This window comes from Lactuca virosa, chromosome 7 (genome assembly GCF_052849685.1).
Source record: "Lactuca virosa cultivar CGN04683 chromosome 7, Lactuca_virosa_CGN04683_v6, whole genome shotgun sequence".
Taxonomy (NCBI): Eukaryota; Viridiplantae; Streptophyta; class Magnoliopsida; order Asterales; family Asteraceae; genus Lactuca; species Lactuca virosa.
In genome coordinates, this window is record NC_136432.1 from 70,427,365 (window position 1) to 70,452,621 (window position 25,257).

Sequence of the window (25,257 nt, forward strand, 5' to 3'; positions counted from 1 at the left end):
GACTTCGTCGGTTAATTTTAACTTTAATTTTTATATTATTATTTTTAACAGATCGGGACAGGAAAATCCGTTAAAAATCCATAACTTCTTCATCCGACGTCCGTTTACGTCTGTCTTTTTACCGTTGTACTACTATTGATGAGACCTTCGATTCTCGTTTAGGTTGTGTCGGCTAAAAATCACTCGATCTAAAATTCGAGTTTTTAGCTGTCTACTGCTAAGCTGAAACTTAGAAAAATCATAACTTCCTCATACGAAGTCAGATTTGGGCGTTCTTTTTATACATACTCTCGGTTTAACGAATACTACGACTTTCATTTAGATCACCAAGGCTAAAAATTAGTTTATCAAAAACTCACTTTTTACGTCATTCGGCGCCGTGCCGGTTTTGTCGCGGAACTTCGACAGGTCATAACTTCTTCGTTATAACTCGGATTTCAGTATTCTTTATATATCTGGAATCCTTGTCACGACCACTACAACTTTCTTAATAGATATCGGCTTTATCTAATATTTATTTTCGACGCTTATTTTTATTCTTAATTAATTAAATCCTATTAATTAAACATAAAACACATAATTCACATAATAATCACATAATTCCTCTTTATTTCTTCAAAATGAGTTACAAAGGTTGACCTAGAATATTACATCAACATTAATGCCTATCGTAGAAACACGGGCGTTACAATTCTCTCCCCCTTAGGATGATTTCGTCCCCGGAATCACACATCAGCAAATAAATGCGGGTAGCGACTCATCATGTCACTCTCCGTTTCCCAGGTGAGATTTGGCCCATTCGTATGTTTCCAACGCACAAGCACTAAATCGACCAACTTGCGTCGCAACTTCTTAGTCTTACGGTCAACGATTGCCTCTGGTTCTTCAATTAACCTCTTGTTTTCATCCAACCTTAATTAAGAAATTGGAATTATGTCGGGTACATCTCCCGTAAACTTCCTCAAATAACACACATGGAAAGTGTTATGAATACCATCTAGTTCTTCTGGTAATTCTAGCTTGTAAGCTTGATTCCCGATCCTCTGAAGAACTTTAAACGGTCCAATAAACCTTGGAATCAACTTTCCCCTTTTACCAAATCTTATAAGTCCCTTCCACGGCGAGACTTTAAGTAAAACCGAATCTCCAACTTCGAATGATATCGGTTGTCTTTTCTTGTCAGCATAGCTCTTTTGACGATCTTGAGCTGCTAACATCCTTTCCCTAATCACTTTCAACTTTTCAGCAGTCTGATGGACTATTTTAGGTCCCATAAACTGCTTTTCCCCAGCTTCCAGCCAACATGACGGCGTTCGATACTTTTCTCCATATAAAGCTTGGTAAGGTGCCATCTTGATGCTTGAGTGGAAACTATTATTATAGGAAAATTCTACCAGAGGTAAATGTTCATCCCAGTTACCTTGGAATTCCAGGGTACATGCTCTTAGCATATCCTCCAACGTTTGAATTGTTCGTTCGCTCTGACCATCGGTTTGCGGATGGTAAGCTGTACTCAAACACAATTTCGTACCCAATTCCTCTTGTAGACTTCTCCAAAACCTTGAGGTAAAACGGCTGTCACAATCTGATACAATCGTTAATGGAACACCGTGAAGCCTCACAATTTCCTTCACGTAAGAATTCGCAAGCTTATCCATAAACCATTTCTCGTTGGCTGCTATGAAATGCGCACTCTTAGTGAAGTGATCAACGACCACCCAAATCATGTCGTGACCGTTCTTTGTTCTGGGTAGTTTAGTCATGAAATCCATGGTGATGTCTTCCCATTTACCCATATGTACAGGTAAAGGTTCTAAACTCCCATAAGGTTTCTGATGTTGTGCCTTAACCCTAGCACATGTCACACACTCGGCCACATACTTAGCAACATTGAGCTTCATCGTCGGCCACCAGTAATAGGGTTTTAGACCCCTATACATTTTTGTGTTGCCGGGATGAATCGAGTACATGATCTTGTAAGCTTCTTCCATCAGAAGATCTCTTATTCCTCCTGTCTTAGGTACCCAAATCCTATCTTGGAATACCTTCAGTCCTTGACCGTTTGTATCAAACACTAACGTTTTGCCCAAACGTTCTTTCTTTCGGTCATTTTTCTCTAACTTCCTCTTGAGCTTTCTTTATACTTTCCACAATTGTCGAGACAACTTCAATTCTCAACGCTCTTGGCCTTTTCTTTTCAAGGTTTACCTTCCGACTGAGAGCATCAGCAACAACATTTGCTTTACCAGGGTGGTAAAGTATCTCACAATCGTAGTCCTTGAGTAACTCTAGCCAGCGTCGTTGCCTCATGTTCAGTTCCTTCTGATTAAAGAGATATTGTAGACTCTTATGATCAGTGAAAAGTTTGCATTTAGTGCCATAAAGATAATGCCTCCAGATCATGAGTGGGGTAGTTCTTTTCATGCTCTTTTAATTGCCTCGATGCATATGCTATCACTTTATCCCTTTGGGTCAGGACACAACCTAATCCAACTCCAAATGCATCGCTATAAACTGCAAAGTCGTCAACTCCTTCGGGCAAAGAAAGAATCGGTGCTTCACACAATTTCTTCTTTAACTTCTCAAAAGCTTCCTTATGCTTCTCATTCCAAGTATAAGTAGCTCCTTTATGGGTCAAAGTTGTTAATGGAGTCGCAATCGAAGAAAAGCCTTGGATAAATCTTCGATAATATCCAGCTAATCCTAAAAAGCTTCGGATCTCCATAGGACTTTTCGGTTGTTCCCACTTCATCACAGCTTCAATATTCGCTGGGTCAACCATTATCCCTTCTTGGTTAACCACATGACCCAAAAATTGGACTTCTTGAATCCAAAATTCACATTTGGAGAACTTTGCATACAACTTCTCTTTTTTCAGAACTTCTAGCACTTCACGCAGATGCTTGTCGTGCTCCTACTTGCTTTTTGAATAAATCAAAATATCATCTATGAACACTATCACGGATTTATCGAGGTATGGTTTACAAACCCTGTTCATCAAATCCATGAAAGTTGTTGGAGCATTGGTTAGTCCAAACGACATAACTAAGAACTCATAGTGTCCATATCTTGTTCTGAACGCAGTCTTCTTAATATCCTGCTCTCTTACCTTTAGCTGATGATATCCTGACCTAAGATCGATCTTTGAGAAATAGCTCGAACCTTGCAACTGATCGAACATGTCATCAATCCTTGGCAACGAGTACTTGTTCTTTATTGTTGCCTTATTCAGCTCTCTGTAATCGATGCACATTCTCATGCTCCCGTCCCTTTTCTTTAAAATTAACACCGGAGCTCCCCAGGGTGATGAACTAGGTCGAATAAAACCTTTGTCCAATAATTCCTGAAGTTGTGTCATAAGCTCTTTCATCTCTGTTGGTGCTAGTCGATACAGTGCTTTTGCTATTGGCGTCGTTCCTGGTAACAAGTCGATACAGAATTCTACTTGTCGATCATGGGGTAATCCGGGAAGATCTTCGGGAAAGACTTCCGGATAATCACACACCACCGGAATATTCTACACCTCCTTCTTTTCCTTCTTAGCATCGATCACGAACGCTAGATATGATGTACATCCCTTGGCCAAACGCTTTCTGGCTTTCATTAGGGAAATGATTCCAGAGTTTACTCTGCGTTTGTCTCCATACACCATAAACGACTCTTTCCCTGGCGGTTTTACTTTTACTATCTTCTTCCTACACAATTGATGACGTGCCTAGGGCAGCACGGCAGAAGCACGAGCCAGACACGCCAACCGGACCCGGTCCAGCAGGCTTAGCATCCGCTGGCATCCCCGGGAGTGGAAGGCACAGGTGAAAGGCTCGCGCACGCCAACCGGACCCAACCCGGCAGGCTTAGCGTCCGCTGGCGTCCCCGGGAGCGGAACGCACACGCGAAAGGCTCGCGCCCGCCTAGAGACGCTCCCAGCTCCAGGACAAAAGAAACGGTCAGGAGACAAGCAGAAGGATCAGACCATTACCGTCAGAGCCAATGAGAGCGCCCTAACGGTTAAAGGCGCATGACTCTCCAATCAGCGCCTCTGATCCTGTCTCCCCAAAAAGCGATCTTGTCTGGTACAGATCAGGCAAGGGAGCTAGGTATAAAAGGATACGCTCTCAGACATACGAGGTAAGTTCTCAGGACTCTCTAAGAGCGCATACCAAAAGATCCTAGACACTCTCTAACTTGACCGTCGGAGCGTTCTTCCGGGAGCTCCTCCCGGAAAGCGGATGACGGCCTTCTTTCTTTGTGATCTTGCAGAGGCAATCGGAGATCCAAGGGGACGATACAGATCGAGCCATAACCAAGGTCGCATCATTTGGCGCCATCCGTTTGTGAGATCAAGAACACAAACTAAAAGCACGAAAGTAACAAGTGAATGGCGTCCAACGACAGTGAGGGACAACAGGCAAGCCCCATATGCCTCATGGCAGCGTTGGACAAAACACCACCGCCTACAGCGGTCAGCAGAGCCGCTACAGGCGAAGGAAGCTCAACGGTGAACACTGAAAGTGCCCCACAACCGCCAGTTCACCAGCCACGAACAACTCCGATAGGGCCATCTCCAACAATGCCCTTTCAGACGCCACCGTTCTTTGTGCCGCCGTTACAACAAACACAACAGGTTCACTCGGCGATGGTTCCACCAGGACACGTTTTCAGCATCCCACCGTCGTTTACAGTGACACCGCCGTACCAGGTGACAAGCGGGCAGAGTTCAATGCTTTTAGTACCACCGTTGGCACAAGCCATGATAGCTCATACACCACCTGTCTATTCACTGGTCGGCACATGGGCCGGACCAACCATCACCACTAACAATCATTTGCAGCAGACAAACACGGTTAGCCCTATGAACCCTATACACCCTTTCCCCTCCAGTTACCCTCTCCAACTACCATTCCAGCCGTACCCCTTTTACGGACCAAGCCCTGGCTACCACACGCCACCACCATATGGCTTAAACACACAATACCGACCACTGGGAGCGTCCACCACACCCAACCACGAATGCATCTCCCGTAGTGGGACGTCTCCATTTGTCAAAGAGTTGCTGGACTACGAAATACCAAACACAGCCAAACTACCGACTCTCACGACGTATAACGGCACCACTGACCCGGATAGCCACATCGACACATATGAATGGACCATGACGTCATTAAAGCTTGACGAAAGGTTTTGGTGCACGTATTTCCCAACTACACTCGACGGTAACGCCGACACGTGGTTCAAGACGCTACAGCCGGGCAGCATTTCCAATTTTGCCCAGCTTAAGTATCTTTTTCTTACCAACTTCATGCAATTCTGCAAGTACAAGGGAGATTCTCATTCGATCATAGGTTGTAAGCAGAAGGAGGGTGAAACTGTACGGGAATACTTCACAAGGTTCATAAACGCCACGTTAGACGTACCAGGGCATGATGAGGGGCTCATAGCCGGTGCCTTCACGTGGGGGCTTTTGCCAGGTCCTTTATCGCAAAAACTCATGGGAAAGAAGCCCCTAACAAGGGCAGAGTTGAAGGAAAGGGTGGAACGATACTTGAGACATGGCGAAGCAGCAAAACAGTCCTACTTGAATGTAATGACTACCAAACACCACAACCCGGGTCACACGGATTTCCGTGGGGGAAGCAGACACTACGGCCAAGCGAGGAGACCACATGCTCGGTTCCGACCGTTCGCCAGGGATGACAGGCGTGGCCGGCGCCCGGAGGTGTATACGGTGTCGGAGAAGCAGCAACCAGCCAAATCGCCAAAGAACCGGTACTGCGAATACCATAAAAGTAAGACGCACGACACAGCTAGCTGTTCGGTATTAAAAAAAGAGATGGAAGAGAAGCAGCTTAAAGGGGACCTGGTGGAAATAGCACGAAGCTTGCGTGCCAAGTTCGACGCTGAAAACGCTAAGAACATACCCCGTGAAGGAACCCAGCCTAAGGAAATATTCATGATACGGAGCAAAAGAAGTAGGGGAGAGCAACAGGCGGAACAAGGAACCACCAGAACCCCGATGTGCATGCTCACATTCTCTGTTCAAGACCCTCGCCCGGAGGGATGGAGGGGCGACGACCCACTGGTAATCCAAGCCTCCATCAGGAATGTAATCATACACAGGGTCTATGTCGACACAGGAAGTTCGGCGGATATCATTTATGAGCACTATTTCCGGCTTCTCCCAGATCGCTGGAAAGACAACCTACGGCCCGCGACGGGAAGGCTAATCGGGTTCACCGGCCATAGCCTGTGGCCGTTGGGCACAATTCACCTTCCCCTGACCATAACTAGCCACGATAAGCAGCAAAAGAAAACTGCCTTGATTGATTTTGTGGTCATCCGACATGCGGCGGAGCACAATATTATTCTGGGGAGAACAGCTCTCTTAAGGCTAGGAGCAGTTCCGTCATCCATGCATGGAATCATGAAGTTCGACACTCCAATGGGCGCAGCCACAGTACTGGCTACTCCACCGAAAGATTTGCAGTGCTGTACAATTATGAAACCAGCAGAGATAACTAAAGAGGCCAAGAAGCGGAAACGCGACCCCACAAAGGGAAAGGAGGTGATCAACGCGGAACACCCTCACCAGCCGGTCAGTATTGGATGCGATCTCCCGAGTCGCGTAAGAGGAGCGTTGATCAACTTGCTCAAGCGGTATAAACACGTGTTTGCATGGACCCCCGCAGACATGGTGGGGGTATAAAGGAATGTCATTGAGCACAAGCTTGTAATTAAACCAGGAGCAAAGGAGGTTAAACAAAAAAAGAGGGTCCAGGGGGGGGACCGTAATAGGGCAATCAACGCCGAAGTGGAAAAACTGGCAGAAGCAGGAATAGTAAGGGAAGCAATATTCCCGACGTGGATCGCTAACCCAGTCATGGTCCGCAAGCAAGACGGGTCATGGAGAATGTGCATAGACTTTTCCGACTTAAACAGAGCATGCCCTAAAGACTGCTATCCCCTCCCAGAAATCGACCAGAAGGTAGAGTCGCTGCAAGGATTCAAGCTGAAGTGTTTTTTAGACGCATATAAAGGGTATCACCAGATTTTGATGAGCAAAGAGGACGAGGAAAAAACGGCTTTTTACACGGACCATGGCACTTTCTGTTACACTAAGATGCCTTTCGGTCTAAAGAATGTCGGGGCCACATACCAGCGCCTAGTTGACTCGATCTTTGCCAAACAAATTGGGAGAAACATTGAAGTATATGTGGACGATATGGTGATTAAAATCCCGCACGAAGACCAGATGTTACAAGACATCGAAGAGACCTTGCAAACCCTAGAAAAAGTAAAAATGAAGCTGAACCTGGCTAAATGCACATTTGGGGTGGAAGAGGGGCAGTTCTTGGGGTACTATGTCACCAGGTAGGGCATCCAGCCCAGCCCGACCAAGGTGGACGATCTCATTGAAACGCCAACCCCAGGTACCCTCAGGGACGTGCAGGGTCTAAACGGGAAGCTTACAGCTTTGAGCAGGTCCATCTCAAAATCCGCTGATAAGGCCATGCCGTTGTTCCACACGCTAAAAGGCTGCATTGAAAAGAGCAACTTCCAGTGGACGAACGAGGCAGAAGTAGCGCTCCAGAAAATAAAGGAGGCGTTACACAAGCTACCCACGTTGGCCAGTCCCGTTCTGGGGGAGACATTGCAAATGTATCTTTCGACCTCATACGAAGCAATATCCTCAGTATTAACTGTGGAGAGGGAAGGAGAACAAAGGCCGATGTATTTTGTAAGCAGGGCACTACAAGGGCCAGAACTCAACTACCCCACCTTGGAAAAGTTAGTCCTGGCACTTATCTACGCGGCACGGCGACTGAGGCGGTATTTTCAGGCACATCAGGTCGAAGTGCTAACAAACTACCCCATCAAACAAATACTGCTTAAGCCAGAGACGTCGGGCCGGCTAGCGAAGTGGGCGATTGAATTAGGGGAACATGACATAAGTTACCACCCGAGAACAAGTATCAAAGGACAAGCATTGGCCGACTTCCTACTAGAAATCCCAGAAGAGGGGGGCCCGACCAAGGAGAAAGTGTGGGCAGTTGAAGAAGCCCCGCTCGACAATAGTTCATGGACATTATATACGGACGGAGCATCCAACAGGGAAGGCTCGAGGGCGGGGCTGATCCTGACTAGCCCGGAGGGGGAAGAAGTGACCTACGCCCTTGGTTTTGATTTTCACACATCAAACAATGAAGCGGAGTACGAGGCTCTACTTGCGGGGCTGCGACTGGCCAAGTAGATGGGTGCAAAGGCTGTAACAGCCCTGACGGACTCAAGGCTAGCAGCAAACCAGGTTAATGGAAGTTTCGAGGTGAGAGATCAGAGGATGGGAAGGTATGTGAAGATGGTGAAACAACTAGTCGAGTCGTTTAAGCAGTTCACAATAAGGCAGATCCCTAGAAGCGAAAACAAGAGGGTGGATGCCTTAAGCAAGTTGGCGTCCACATGCTTCGACCACCTATCCAAGAAAGTCCTGGTAGAGGTGCTCCGGGAGAGAAGTGTGGACGAACGGCGGGTGGATACCCTAATAACCACTGGACCGACGTGGATGACGCCATTCAGGGAATACCTGCAAAGAAGGGTGCTCCCGGACGATCACGGCGAAGCCAGGAAGATACGTATAAAAGCGCCCTTTTACGCATTGGTAAATGGAGAGCTATACAAGAAAGGGTTCACAGCGCCATGGCTGAAGTGTGTAGGCCAAGATAAAGGGAGAGAGATGCTACAGGAAGCACACGCAGGCCAGGTGGGTGCACACGAGGGGGCACGGGCCCTAACAGTCAAAGTACTACGAATAGGTGTATACTGGCCCACAATACAGCAGGATGCGCTAGAAATAGCCAGGAGATGTAGGGAATGTCAGTCATACTCTCCAGTCCAAGCGAACCCCCCAGCACCATTGCATAACATATCTAGCCCATGGCCGTTCTATCAATGGGGTATAGATATAGTGGGCCCATTCCCGGAAGCACCAGAAAAGCTGAAATACATGGTGGTGGCCGTGGACTACTTCACAAAATGGATTGAAGCGGAGCCGTTAGCGTGCATCTCAGGGAGACACATGATAAAGTTTGTATGGAAGAACATTATAACAAGGTTCGGAACGCCTAGAGTACTTGTCAGTGACAACGGCCTGCAGTTTGCCGAGAACCTATTCAAAAGGAGTGGTGCGCCACTAAAGGGATAAAGCAACGGTTCACGTCAGTAGCGCACCCACAGGCGAACAGACATACGGAGGTGTCCAATCGAACTATTGTGAATGGGATTAAGAAAAGGTTGGGCAGAGCAAAAGGGAACTGGCCGGAGGAAGTACCAACAGTGCTATGGTCATACAGGACCACACCACGAACGAGCACGCAAGAAACCCCGTTCAGCTTGACATACGGGACAGAGGCCATGCTCCCCATGGAATTAACAGTGAGTACGCTAAGGGCGGCTAGCACAGATGAAGAAAACAATGCACAGGACCTGAGGATGAACCTATATATCCTAGAAGAGAAGCGCGAAAGATCAGAGATGCGCCAGGCTGCATACAAGCATGCAACAGAAAGGTATTACAACCAAAGGGTGAAGGAGAAAGCGTTCAAGGTCGGTGAGTATGTCCTAAGGAAAAACGAGGCGAGCCGAGCCCAGCCCCAAGGAAAACTAGGCCCAGTGTGGGAAGGCCCTTACAAAGTCACGGAAACAAAATGGAATGGCGCATACGCCTTAGAAACGATGGAAGGGAAGAAGATTCCAAGAACGTGGAACGCCAGGAATTTGAAAAAGTTTTTCTTTTGAAGAAAAGTATAATTCCAGCCGATCAGTACGTTGCTTAGTGCGGAACATCCCAAGTACTTAGCGTACACAAGTCCATGCTTAGTTTCATGAGTTTCATACTTAGTGTATTTATAGTCCATGGTTAATGTAATGGGATTATTCAAATGCTAATTTTTAATACTTAGCGTATTAACTATTAACGATTGAAAATGTGCATGTAGAGATCCAATCGTTGGGTACTAAGAGCACCCAATATTGATACTTAGCGTATCGAGAATGACATAGGCGAAGCAGAACGCCTAAGCGCATCAGAACGCTACATTCTTTTCATATATATATATATATATATATATATATATATATATATATATATATATATATATATATATATATATATATATATATATATATATATATATATATGTATACATATAAAAGAGAGTAAGCAACAAACAAAAAAAAAGCGCTTAGAGTACGCGATTACACACATGAAACAAAGAATATTGTTCAAAAGCCCATACGTTATACAAACTAAAGGCACCACATGGCCATCAAGAGAAACATACAAGACAAGAAACTAAAACGTGCAAAGAAATTTTCACACCCCGAGAGGGGTAGCACACGATGCCGGAGCATCTTCAACAACATCATCCTCGCCACATGCGACTTCGTTTCCCTCACGATCACCATCACCATCACCACCATGCCCAACTCCCCCACAATCAACATCACCACCATCGCCACCTTCACCATGATCACTGTCACCGCTATCGTCACTCCCTCCACAATCACCATCACCACCCTCATTACCCTTCCCAGCATCAACTTTACCCACCGGCACAATACCCTGACCCATTGCACTTTCCGGAGTACCCTCTGAACCAGCAAAAGAGCACAGCTCTCGGAGACCCACCACATCTAGTTCACCGAGACCCAACAAGGATGCATGATCCATACTAGCAAAAGATAACAAAGCGTCGTTCACACTCACCATGCGACCGACAGAAGCGGCATCAACACCAATATCTCCACCACCAGCACCAGCATGGGTTTTCTGAACAGACTCAACCCCGGCCATGAAAACAACATGCCGGATGAGACTTATCGCGTTAGTAAAGTCCGGATGCTCAATCAATTTGTCAACAATTCGAACAACGCCAACATGCACCAGCCAATCCAAATCCTGACAGGAAGTGTCCAAATCCGATTGCAATGACGAAATAAGCTTATCACGATCAGCGGCATCACGTTCAAGACTTTCCACCTGGATCATCAAACCTTCATTCACCTGAGTCAGGGAATCGACCTTAGCTTCCAAAACAACCCTAGTTTCTTCAAGGATGGTCTTTTCAGAGGATAGCAATTCACATTTCTGCTCAGACAGACGGAGGTCCTCGCCAAACTCGCCAAGGCGACGTTCCAGCCCCGTCATGCGTGACCCACAATTAGCATGGGCGGCCTCCATCTTGCCAAGAGCATGAACACGACGCGAACCCGCGACAAGGTAAAACATGGCCTGCGCAGTGGCATACGCCATGTTATGGGCGAGCGCAGGATTACCCATAGCCTCCATATCGCCAACAGCAGCCGGAGGAAGAGCATGGCGGGAAAATTCCAAAGCATTGTTACGAACAGAGAGTCGGGAATCGTTGCGGAGATCCCAGGAAGGAACAAAAACAGGAGACTCAGTAGAGCTGTCTCCAGAAACACCGCCTAGGGGAACTGAAACTGACCCAGGGCCGCCAGAACCTTTAACCGGGGAAAACTGTGGCGAAACCAATGAAACACCGGGGACGGGAATAGAGGAGGAAGCAGGAGCAACGGGCTGTTCAGCCGCCCTGTCGATCCCTTCGGACTATTGTATGTCGTCATCAGGGATCAAGACCACACCAGCGGGTGTGGAAGTCATAGAGCTCAACAGACGAGAAAAGTTGCGCCGGGTATGAACTCTTTTGGTAGCGGTTGGCGCGCCGGTAACCGGCTCACCCATGGCTAGGACAACTTTTCTCTTCGCTTGCATTCGCCGGACATCCATGATAATCCCCTATTTGCTGTCTTCGCTACCCTCCACGGAGGAGGAGCGAGCGCCACCCAGGGGCATGACAGCAGAGATTGGGTGGGCGCATAAGGGATCTTCCTCTGACGCTGACGAGCCTGCAGGAGGGGCGGAAGGAGCAGTGGTTAAGGCAAGCCGATCCAATCCGCGGGGCGGAGGAAGCCGATCAACCAGACCCACCTCACGGAACTCTAACTTGCCCCGGTAACGCTTCCGTAATACCTCGTCCATGGACAGGGAAGATTCAACACCTAGAGATATCACAACAAGGAACATCAGTCACCTAGTAGTAACAAGGGGGAGAAGGGAAAAGAAGAGTACGACACTTACCATCAACAACGGAGAAAAACACCGCCATTTTGCCACGACGCCTCCAAGAAGGACTCATTCCCACACCAGAAAGCAGAGCCTCAGAATAATCCTCAGGGGATACTTGCACACACTTCAGGTAATCAGCCACACTTTGGTTATGAGGGAAGAGTTTGGGGATGGTATCGGCAAAAGCATTCGCACGATACCGGCCGCTTCCAACCAACTCCTGGTCTACCCATAGCCACTTGTCTTGCCAATTCTTAGGGGTTCGCCCATCGGGAACCAAGACGTGACCCCCTCGCCGGACTGAAAAGGTGCACTTGTCTCCGGTGACGCAGAATCGGAAGAACAACTTGAAAACGAAGTAATCCGGAAGATACCCATTGGCCCTGCAGATCATCTCAAATGCAACCACTTTGTTGACTGAGTTAGGGGTCAGCATCTGAAGACTGCAACCGTCTTTTTGAAGGACCTCCTCTTGAAAATCAGTCAAGGGAAAACAGATGCTAGCGTCTAGGGTTTTCAAGTAAACCCCAATCTTGCCAGGGGGAGGGGATGAGATGCTAGAACCAGGTGCAGGAAATTCTATACCTTCCTGAGAAGATAATCCGTAAGTGACCTCCAGTTGACGGTACTCAGTGGCGGAGGGGAGGATACCGGGAAGGTTCGCCATGAGAAGGGAAGAAAGAAGAAGATCTGCAGAAATGAGCAAGACGAAGAGGGATGGGGGAAAAGATAAAGAGAAACCGTTCAAAGGCCCTTATAAAGAAGAGGAAGAGGTGGGATGTTTAAATGCCTGACACGGTGACGTAATTGCCAGGCATCATGCGCAGTCACGTCGCCATTAAAGACGGAACAGTGGGTAAAGGAAAACCGACACGCGTAAGCTATCTAAGTCCAGAACGCCGTAGCTAGCGCCGCAACGCTATGGCTACAGGACTGGGGGACTTGATGACGTGCCTAGGGCAGCACGGCAGAAGCACGAGCCGGACACGCCAACCGGACCCGGTCCAGCAGGCTTAGCATCCGCTGGCATCCCCGGGAGTGGAAGGCACAGGTGAAAGGCTCGCGCATGCCAACCAGACCCAACCCGGCAGGCTTAGCGTCCGCGGGAGCGGAACGCACAGGCGAAAGGCTCGCGCCCTCCTAGAGACGCTCCCAGCTCCAGGACAAAAGAAACGGTCAGGAGACAAGCAGAATGATCAGACCATTACCGTCAGAGCCAATGAGAGCGCCCTAACGGTTAAAGGCACATGACTCTCCAATCAGCGCCTCTGATCCTGTCTCCCCAAAAGCGATCTTGTCTGGTACGGATCAGGCAAGGGAGCTAGGTATAAAAGGATACGCTTTCAGACATACGAGGTAAGTTCTCAGGACTCTCTAAGAGCGCATACCAAAAGATCCTAGACACTCTCTAACTTGACCGTCGGAGCGTTCTTCCGGGAGCTCCTCCCGGAAAGCGGCTGACGGCCTTCTTTCTTTGTGATCTTGCAGAGGCAATCGGAGATCCAAGGGGACGATACAGATCGAGCCATAACCAAGGTCGCATCAACAATATTTCGGAATCTTTGGTGCTAAACCAATCCATTCCTAGAACGATGTCGAAACCGTTTAACTCGATAGGCAATAATTCCTCATGGAACTTATTCCCATTCAAGTCAATGAAGATGTTTTTCATACGATGGCTAATAGGTATAAACTTGCCACTAGCAACCTCGACTATTAAAGCATTAACTAGTCTATCAACAGGCAAAGCTAGTTTTGTACCAAATTCATGCGAAATAAAGGATTAATTGGCTCCAGAATCAAAGAAAATTTGGGCAGGCAATTCGTTTACGAGAAAGGTACCTGAAGCGACATCGGCTTCTTCTTTCGCAGCTTCAAGTGTCATCTGAAAGGCTCTCGCCTTCGGCTTTGGTGGAAGATTGGGCTTTGCTGCATCCTTCTTCTTCGGGCAATCCTTCAAAATGTGCCCCTCTTCATTGCACCCATAACAGACTTTCTTATTGAAGGTGCATTCATTGGCATAATGCCCACGCTTTCCACATTTGTAACAAGTGACTTCATCGCTACATTTCCCAGCATGTTTCTTCTTACACTTGTCACACCACTTGGCTTCGGCTCCTCCTCCGAATTTCCTCGAACCAGTCTTCGAGAACTTGTTCTTTTTATTGGAACCTGAAGTTCCTTCAAACTTTCTCTTTTTGCCAACTTCAACCTTGCTGGCGGCTCTCCCCTTAATCATATCTTCAACAGACTTGGCAGCCCAGATAGCTGCCTCCAAAGTATGTGCCTGACGCATTGGCACTGCATACTCCCATGGAAGTCTCTTTGCGTACCTGTCGATTTTTGTCAGCTCATCTGGGACAATACGCAAATCAAACTCCATTTTGTCTGTGAAGTTATTTGTATATTCATCAACGGTCATACTTCCCTTCTTCAACGTCAGAAATTGGTTTTCTAGCTCAAGCATATTTTGGGCCGAGCAGTACTTGCGCTTGAATTGCACCAAGAACTCTGCCCAAGTCAGTTGCAGTGGCTCATTAGGGCTTAGGATTTTCCCTAGAGTGTTCCACCAACGAACAACGCTACCTCTGAACTGACACACTGCAAATGTGGTTTGTAACTTGTCTTGACAACCACATGTCATGAAAGCCAATTCCATTTCCGAGATCCAATCCATTACTCCGACATGATCTTCTTTTCCAGTGAAGGTTGATGGCTTGCAAGTCATAAAGTCTTTATACTTGCACCCATTTCTCTCCACTCTATCTTCGTGGTTATTTCTCCCAACCACAAGCGGTTCACTATGACCAACAGATCTATTGTTGTTTCCTTCTTCAGATTGATCGTCATTTAATTCAGGTTGTTCAACAGGAATTGAAGGTTCACTCCTGTTGTTCAGCAATATTTGCCTTATTTCCTCCCTTTGTTCAGCCATCATTGTCTGAATCATGGCTCGTACTCCAGCCATGGTGATGGGTTCTGGTGCAGCTCCTACTATAGGCACCGGTTCCACCACTTGGGGTTGAGGTTGTTGGTTTCTATTTGCATTTCCAGCTCCACTTCGGGTTCTTGCCATTATAATCTATATACCAAATAAGGCGAATTAGATCTTTATTCACGATAGACGTTTAAATTCTCCTTATCACTCCAAAACATTTACATGCTAGTTCTAATATCGTAATCGTACGCTTAGAATCCTAAACAAATAAGGTTTCCAGATCTGGTCGGCAACAAACCATAGATCCGAACAAATAATATCATATATGGCAAACATATAGCATTTAGCACATAAAAACATTTTAGGCATCTTTCCTAAATATTCTAGTGCTCGTGTCTAAAATATACTAGACACTAATCTCACAATCATCACTTAGCATTCTAAGTTTAAGTCTAGAAATCCAACAAATTCATAGTTCGCTTAAACTAATGCTCTGATACCAACTGTGACATCCCCTAATTTCTCGGCCAGAAAAGACCGATTTAATTTATGCTTTTAAAATAAAATCAGAGTAATCTTTTTAAAAGATGTTGCGGAATTCGTCCCCAAAACAAAACATGATAAAATTTTATCAAAACCTTTCTTAAAGAAATATATATTTTCATTTTATATCAAAACCTCGGGATGTCATGTTCCGATACAGCTCAAAAGCATAAACAAGACATTATAAGCCTTACAACGGTTATTTACAACTACTGGCCTATAATCCAAAAATCTCTCAACATCATCCGACTATGCTCGGGGTCCACTACCTGTAATACAAAAAGCTGAGTGGGTCAGGCTTGGGAGCCTGGTGAGCATATAGGGTTTTCAACCCACAAATAATAATAAATTTATTAAATTCATCAACCAACAATAACCTTGATTACCCATTCCCGTTATCCTCAGTTTACGTCCCTAAACACCTATCACAAGGGACCTAGCCTAAGGATTATCATCGGGATGGACACTACTGCTAAGGGGACTCCTCAGCCATACATGTCCTAAAGGAAACCATGAGGAGGATGGAGTACACCAATGAACATATAGTTCACCAACACCTACAGGAGGCGAGCCTGCTAGCGTTCCACTGGACTGTCTAGAAAGGTCCGTGGTCGTCATCTATACTCCGCTAGACGACTACAACAACAACAACAACATCGAGGCCTTTCATCATTTTAACACACATCGACTATTTCGTCTACCCATGTTTTACCCAACATATTTGTAGATAAAAATACATGTACAGCTTAAAACTTGTATAAAACATCTATTCAACAGTCATCTCAAATAAACAATTAATATAATTACACATAGCACGTATTTTATGGAAAATACTTCATATCTATGTGTAAGATGAAAGTGACTATACACTCACTTGATTTAACGATAATCGGGCAGCACTTCGTTTCCTAAAACAATCGTTTCTAATAAAACCGGGGGTTTTAATGAGAAACTGGGCTCTGCGAGGGTTGGGCTTCAAAACCGAAAAGATAAATTTCTCAGGCTCTTCGGGCTCTTCGAGAAGTGTTTCGGTTGTTTGGTATAATACCGGGGCTTTGGGGGAAGTTGGAATGGAAGAAATATGGGTTTCGGGGTGAAATATGGCACTTTTCCAAAATATACCCGGGAGGTCTCGCACCCTTCTATTTATAGGGGAGGCTTCGGACCGAGGGGAGGATAAGTGAACACGCGGCTCGCATGCGAGGCTCCAGGTGGCGGCTTTGATTGGATCGAGGTCTAGGGTGCGAGGGGGGGGGGGGAGAGGTGGCGCGCTTGCGAAGCTCGGACACGCAAGGAGGGCACGCGTCGGACGCCCATTGGACCGCGCTTCGGATCTGCCACCGGTGCGAGGCGTGTCGAGTCCTTACTGGGCCGCACCTTCGGTCAAATCAGCAACGAGCTCGTGGCGGACACGAGGCGGGTTCCGAGCAACGGTGACGTGGCCGAAGTCTGACCATGCGAAATTTCTCGGATTTTGGGATTTTCTCGATTTTTGTGTCCCGAACTTCTAAAATCCATATCTTTCGCATACGGGCTCCGTTTTTTACGTTCTTTATATGAACGCGTAGGTAAAATTATGCTCTAAAACTTTTGTTTAGACTTCGTCGGCTAATTTTAAATTTAATTTTTATATTATTATTTTTAACAGACCGGGACAGGAAAATCCGTTAAAAATTCATAACTTCCTTATCCGACGTCCGTTTTCGTCTGTCTTTTTACCGTTGTACTACTATTGACGAGACCTTCGATTCTCGTTTAGGTTGTGTCGGCTAAAAATCACTCGATCTAAAATTCGAGTTTTTAGCTGTCTACTGCTAAGCTGAAACTTAGAAAAATCATAACTTCCTCATACGAAGTCAGATTTGGGCGTTCTTTTTATACATACTCTCGGTTTAACGAATACTACGACTTTCATTTATATCACCAAGGCTAAAATGTAGTTTATCAAAAACTCACTTTTTACGTTATTCGGCGCCGTGCCAGTTTTGTCGCGGAACTTCGACAAGTCATAACTTTTTCGTTATAACTCGGATTTCTGTATTCTTTATATATCCGGAATCCTTGTCACGACCACTACAACTTTCTTAATAGATATCGGCTTTATCTAATATTTATTTTCGACGCTTATTTTTATTCTTAATTAATTAAATCCTATTAATTAAACATAAAACACATAATTCACATAATAATCACATAATTCCTCTTTATTTCTTCAAAATGAGTTACAAAGGTTAACCTAGAATATTACATCATCATTAATGCCTATCGTAGAAACACGTGCGTTACACCGGAAGACCTATTGTTGTCATTGGATGAGAAGAAAACAGCCAAAGAAGCATGGGAAGCCTTGAAGACCATGTTCTTGGGAGCAGATAGAGTGAAGACAGCAAGGATTCAGACTTTAAAAGCTGAGTTTGAAGCCTTAACTATGAAGGAATCAGAGACTGTAGATGAGTTTGTAGTGAAGATAAACAATTTGGTGAGTATAATGCGAGCCTTGGGGGATGCAATAGAAGAATCTTATGTAGTAAAGAAACTACTAAGAGCTGTGCCATCTAAATTCCTTCAGATTGCTTCCACTCTAGAGCAATTTGGTAATTTAGATGACATGACAGTTGAAGAAGTCATACGAAGGTTGAAAGCTCATGAAGAAAGGATGAAGGGACACAATGATAATGAAGAAAGAAAACTCCTTTTGACCCACCAAGAATGGTCAGAAAGAAATAAGAAGAAAGAAGAAGACTCCAAGTCCACTCACAAAAGAAATCGTGGTAGGTTTTGAGGCTCACGTGGAAGAGGGAGAGGCCGCAGCAGAGGTGGAAACAATGGTGGCTGTGGTGGTCGTGGAAGAGGCAACTCACACCATCAAAAGGAAGACAAACGTGGCCAGTCAAGTAATCAAGACAAAAGTGGTGTGCAGTGCTACAACTGTCAAGAATTTGGTCACTATGTTGCTGAATGTAAGAATCCAAGACGTGAGAGAAATCAAGTGAACAACTTGATTCAAGACCATGTTGACAATGAACCTGCACTACTTCTATCATCTTTTGATGGAAGTGAAGAGGTAGATGAAGTGTTCTTGAATGAAGAAAGCTTGAACCCACCACTGAAGACAAAAGGAGATACAGTGAAACAATCAAATATGTGGTATCTGGATACAGGGGCCAGCAACCACATGACTGGGGACAAGTGCAAGTTCAAAGAGTTGGATAAAATGATTCAAGGCTATGTAAAGTTTGGGAATGAGTCTAAAGTCAGAATTGAAGGAAAGGGTATGATTGTCTTTCAATGCAAGAATAGAGAGCATCGTAGACTTGAAGAAGTTTATTATATCCCAGACTTATGTAGCAACATAATAAGTATGGGACAACTAGCAGAAGGTGGAGATGAGATCAGAATAAAAGACCCATTTTTATGGGTACATGATGTTGCAGGAAGGCTGCTAATGAAGGTCCATAGGTCTCCAAATCGGCTCTACAAGATCCAATTAGAAGAAGTGAAGTCAACGTGCTTAGTTGCTGAAGTCAGTGAACCCTCGTGGCTTTGGCACTCTAGGTTGGGCCATGTGAATTTTCACTCCTTAAAACTCATGTCTGATAAGAAGGTAGTTGAAGGTATACCAAAGATAATCATCCCAAATCAGCCTTATGAAGGTTGCCTGGTAGGAAAGCAGTCATGAAATTCCTACCCTTCACAAGCAAACTACAGGGCAAAGAAAAGACTGGAACTTGTTCATGGTGACTTGTGTGGACCGGTCTCACCTCCTACACCTGCTGGAAACAGGTACTTCATGTTGCTTGTTGATGATCATAGTAGGGTAATGTGGGTGTATCTCATGAAAACGAAAGAAGAAGCTTTTCAAGTTTTCAAGAACTTCAGGTCAAGAGTAGAAACTGAAGCAGGTGAGAAGGTGAAGATCTTGAAAACGGACCGAGGGGATGAATTTATTTCAAGTCAATTCACCTCATATTGCAATGAGACGGGTTTGACACGCCATTATACCTCTCCATACTCCCCACAACATAACGGAGTTGTGGAGAGACGGAACAAGACGGTTGTGGAGATGGTAAGAAGTAGCTTGAAGTCGATGAATGTCCCGAATGTATTATGGGGTGAATCCGTGAATCATGCTGTTTATTTACTGAACCGGGTCAACACCAAGGCTTTGAAAGAAACTACACCATATGAGATGTGGACTGGGAGGAAACCACAGGTAGGACATCTTAGAGTTTTCGGGTGTGTTGCACATATGCTAGTGGCAAAGAATCATCTAAAGAAATTGGAGGATAGAAGAAAACGAGTTGTCCATCTCAGAATTGAAAAGGGATCAAAGGCATATAGACTTTTAGACCCTGATACGGGATCAATGTTTGTGATCATGGATGTCGTGTTTGAAGAAAATCGGAAGTGGAGTTGGGAAACGACGAAGAAGATAAAGTCGACACCAGGATAAGCTTTACTATGGAGGGATTTGATTTTGACCAAGTCAATGAAATTGAAATCGGGTCTATCCCTCACACTGTTGGATTAGGTGTCTAAGACCATAACTATAATTGGTATGTACTTGAATTGATAGCAGCACAGTCCTTTTGGGTTGCCCTCAAACCTAGCAACTGGACAAGGAAATTATGAAAGGAGAGATATTGATTTATTATAAGATTAATAAATTAATATAAATGATTTATTAATATGTTAAAAGATTAATATATTAATTAGAAATCATAAGGTTTAATTAATAGTTAGCCATAAATTAATTAGAATTAATTTTGGGGTTAATTGTATTAATTATAAAGTGCAGGGACTAGTTTGCAATTATCAGATAGTTGAGTGGAAGGCTCCAGAACCTCCGTGGAAGGAGGTGGACGAAATCTATAGGGGAAACCCTAAGGATTTCGTCCAAGGGGCTTTGGATAAGGCCTTTGGATTAGCTTAGGCCCCAAGCAATGGAGTATTAGGGTTTTCCCTAAACTTAGGCCGAAAATTGCATACTCTCTCTCTCTCTCTCTCTCTCTCTCTCCTTCTAGTTTCCTTCTTGCTAGCTCTTGGGTGTGATTCCATTAGAGGAATTACAATTATGGTGCTAAGCTTCCAAGAAGATCAAGATCAAGAGGATTGTCAATTGTTTGCTATAACAATTGAAAGGTATGTAACTCTTAAACCCTAATTAGTTGATTTCGAAATTAGCCTCCTCCTCTAGGGTTCTTGTTTTGCAATTCAAAGTTATATGTTCAATAGTTAAACCATAGATCCAAAGTAGGTTGCATGTGAACTTAGGAATTGTTTTCTAGTTTATTTGTTTTACCTAAAACCCATCAGTGGTATCAGAGCCATTGTTTGTATTAAATTGAATTGCTATAATAGTTGAATTGCAAATTAGGGTTTATTGCCATTAAACCCTAAAGGCCAAATTTTTCGATTTTTAGGGTTTTGGTTCAAAGGGTTTTTGAAAAACCCTAGCCTCCATGAACCCTAATCGAAATTAGGGTTAGGGTTTTGGAAACCCTAGCCTCCTCCCTTGATTTTCGAAATATGCTAGTCTTTTTAGGGTTTCTTTGTTTTGGATAATAGTTGCCTTATTGGATAATTGAGAAAAATAAGGAAATTATCCTATTCCCTAATTTTCGAAATCTAGAAGGGATATGGATTAGGATTAAGTTAAATGTTTAATTTAATTAGATAATCCTTACAAGATTTAATAAATTAATTAAAAGTTAATAGATAAATATTAAATCTAGTTATTTGGTTTATTTTAAATTTAAAATTAATGGCTTAATTTTCGAAATTTATATATAAACCTCAAAGTTTTTAAAAGTTTAAAACACACCTTATATATGTATTATAATTAAAAGTTTAATATTATATATATATATATATATATATATATATATATATATATATATATATATATATATATATATATATATATATATATATAAGAATATGGTCAGTCAAATCGCTAGTATGCCTCATTCACGAAGCTAGTCTATAAGGGGGTATAAGGAAATTGCCTATAAAATGGTAGTTGAATGGGTGTCTACTCTCACCCACCGCTTCCTTGATTAGTGGAGGGTCGTTAGCAGAACGGGTTCGATAGGACAACTACATCTCATTAAAAGTATAATGTTATTAAAGAAAGTACTAGAACATTATTTTTACAAAATCCCAACTCTAGTTACTTTAGGAAAAATGTGAAAAGTATGCTAATCCATGAAATTGCACATTATGCTTTATTGTTCGTTAGTGGAGCGTGTGTGGTTAACCAGCACACTAAAAGGCACTAATAAAGAGTAGTAATGGGTATCTCATAATTGTCATTTTGATGGAGCGTGTGTGGTTTCTCAGCACATCAACAGTTAATGATAAAGACAATGAGGTTACCAAGCACATTTGCATGGTTATTCACATCTTGTTTGTGATCCTCGGCATCCCAGTCACAAATAGAAGAGCATAATCCGAGATTAAAACATGCCATTGAATAGTTTCAATGTATCTCAAAAGGAATTAGGAATTTCACTTCGTTTATTTCGTCTAATGGTGGAATTGGTGAATTCTCATTCACCTACCTTTATGAAATTTACACTTGGATCTCGGCATCCCATTTCTAAGTTGTGAATCTTCATAGTTGGATCCTAACCTTGATATTATATCTTTGGGTTATTATATTGAGTTATCTTGAAATCTAACTAAAACTTTCTTTCTTTTAAGATGTCTACTCCTGGAAACACTTCTGCTTCATCATCCTCCAACCACAACTTCTCTTTGCTCAATATTTGCTCCAAAGTCGTTATGGATGGCTCTAACTATAACGATTGGATGTGTAACATCAAGATGGCGCTTCAATTTGAGGACAAAGAATATGTCCTTGAAAAGGAGCTCAAAGAGCTTGATGAGTCTAAAGCTACTCCTGAAGATTATGCTGCCTACAAGAAACACTATGATGATGCTACCAAAGTGGCATGCATCATGGTCGCAACCATGTCCCCAGAACTGCATAGGTACTATGAGGACTACTGGCCCTTTGAGATGAACAAGGACCTTATGGAAAAGTAGCATAATCGAGCTCGTCAAGAAAAGTTTGAAGTAGTCAAGTCACTCATGGCTTGCAAGATGAAAGAAGGGGAGTCGGTTGTATCTCATGTGCAAAGAATGCAATGCTACATAGAGCGTTTGGTCAAGCTCAACATTCACTTTGATGAGGAATTGGCCATTGACATGGTCTTGAACTCATTACCTGATTGTTATGGTCAGTTTATCCTAACTTACCATTTGAACAACACTGAGCAGACACTGGTCCAATTGCACAACATGTTGCAGACAGCTGAAGCAGGGATGAAGGGTAAAAGTATAGCCTCCACTCCTGCAAGTGCCCCTGTCTTGGCTATTGGACAGGGAAAAGGGGAAAAGAGGAAAGGTCCTCCTAAGCAAAATTGGAAGAGCAAGGCTCAAGCTGGGTCATCTACAAATGGCTCAAAGGCTAAGCCCAATGCTACCATTCCCCATGTTTCTGATCCAAAGGATGTTGATTGCTTTTATTGCAATGACAAAGGGCACTGGAAGAGAAGCTGCCCAAAATATCTGCAGGATATCAAAGATGGCAAAGTGAAGCCATCTTCAGCAGGTATTTACACTATTTCTTCTAATAACTCATTATCTTCTCGTTCATGGGTCCTTGATACAGGATGTGGTTTTCACATCTGTTCTGATTTGCATGGGCTAAAAGAAAGTGAGGAGATAGAGCGAGGAAGGATAAACTTGATCATGGGAAACAAGAAGTCTTCACCAGTAACCAAGATCGAAGTTTATCAACTTTTGCTTAGTAATGATGTTAGATTAGATTTATTGAATTGTTGCTATTCGTCTGAGATGACGAGAAACATTATTTCATTTCATGCATTGTTCAGACAAGGTTTTAAATATTCTTTTAATGATTTGAATGGTTCAATTTCTGTTTATAAGAATGGTGTTTTTGTGTTTGAATCTTTGCCTTGTGATGGTGTGTTTAATATTAACTTGTCTAATAGTGTAGACAAGGCATGCTTGTGGCATTGTCGTCTTGGACACATTAACAAGAAACGCATAGCCCAACTCCAAAAGGATGGGGTGTTGGAATCATTTGACCTAAAATCAGATGATATGTGTGAATCTTGTCTTTTGGGAAAGATGACAAAATCACCATTCACAGGGTCTTGTGAAAGAGGTGAAGGTCTGTTGGACCTCATACATACAGATGTATGTGGGCCCTTCAGATCAACTACAAGGGATGGTAATCGATTCTATGTGACTTTCACTGATGATTATAGCAGATATGGCTATATCTACTTAATCAAACATAAGTCAGAAACCTTTGAAAAGTTCAAAGAGTTTAAGCATGAGGTCGAAAATCAATTGGGCAGGAAGATAAAGGTACTTAGATCCGATAGAGGCGGTGAGTATCTTAGTATCGAGTTCAACGACTATCTGAAAGAATGTGGGATAGTCTCACAATTAACTCCTCCTATGACACCACAGTTAAATGGTGTAGCTGAGAGGCGAAATCGAACCTTGTTAGACATGGTTCATTCTATGATGAGTCGTGCTTCGCTTCCTATTTACTTCTGGGGGTATGCCTTAGAGACAGCCGCCCACATCCTCAATCTTGTCCCTACAAAGAAGGTTACCAAAACACCTCACAAAATGTGGACGGGGAAAGTTCCCTCGTTAGCACATATTAAAGTCTGGGGTTGTGAAGCTTTCGTAAGACGAGAGACTCATGACAAGCTAGCAGCTAGAAGTGAGAAATGTGTTTTCATTGGTTACCCAAAGCAGTCTTTTGGATATTTGTTCTACAGAACTAGTGAAAACGTGGTCTTTGTAGCACGAAGAGGAGTCTTTCTAGAAAGAGAGCTCATATTCAAAGAGGACAGTGGGAGCACCATAGACCTTGAAGAAATTCAAGAGTTAGCCAATGAAGGAACCTTAGATGACACTAGCACTCAACCAGAGGAAACAGTTCCTTTTAAACCAGTTGATAACTCATTACCTCTTCGAAGATCCACTAGGGTGAGTGTGCCACCTGAGTTGTATGGTTTTCATATTACTTCAGATGGTGACACATTCATCAGTGATAGGACACTGGTAAATTTAGATGAACCAGTTACTTATAAGGAAGCAATGGCAGGCCTAGAGGCTTCCAAGTGGAAAGAGGCAATGGACAGCGAGATTAAGTCCATGTATGACAGCCAAGTTTGGAATTTGGTTGATAGTGCACCAGGTCGTAAGACAGTTGGGTGCAAATGGATCTTCAAGAAAAAGATAGACATGGATGGAAATGTGCACACATTCAAGGCTCGACTGGTTGCAAAAGGTTTCACTCAAACCCCAGGGGTTGACTATGATGAGACCTTTTCGCCAGTAGCCAAGATTAAATCTATTAGGATATTGCTCGTCATAGCTGCCTTTCATGACTATGAAATCTGGCAGATGGATGTCAAGACTGCTTTCCTTAACGGGAAGTTGGCTGAGGATGTTTACATGAATTAGCCAGAGGGTTTTGTTGATACAAAGTTTCCCAATAGAGTGTGCAAGCTTGAGAAATCCATTTATGGATTGAAACAAGCATCTCGCAGCTGGAATCTTTGCTTCCATGAGAAAGTCA

General features: G+C 43.9%; 1 protein-coding gene across 1 annotated transcript; it reads left to right on the top strand.

The window, feature by feature from the left end:
• Window positions 1-8,248: 8,248 nt before the first annotated feature.
• Window positions 8,249-9,789, top strand: LOC145126755 (uncharacterized). Its single transcript, XM_079062060.1, has 2 exons — window positions 8,249-9,078; window positions 9,294-9,789. The coding sequence occupies exons 1-2, from the start codon at window positions 8,249-8,251 to the stop codon at window positions 9,787-9,789; spliced, it is 1,326 nt and encodes a 441-aa protein (XP_078918186.1).
• Window positions 9,790-25,257: the final 15,468 nt, after the last annotated feature.

Excerpts from the sequence above, each read along its gene's own strand:
- LOC145126755 (XM_079062060.1), top strand. The coding sequence starts at position 8,249 with ATGGGTGCAAAGGCTGTAACAGCCCTGACGGACTCAAGGCTAGCAGCA. Across the intron at positions 9,079-9,293 it reads TCAGGGAGACACATGATAAA|AGCAAAAGGGAACTGGCCGG; the intron begins GTTTGTATGGAA and ends AAGGTTGGGCAG.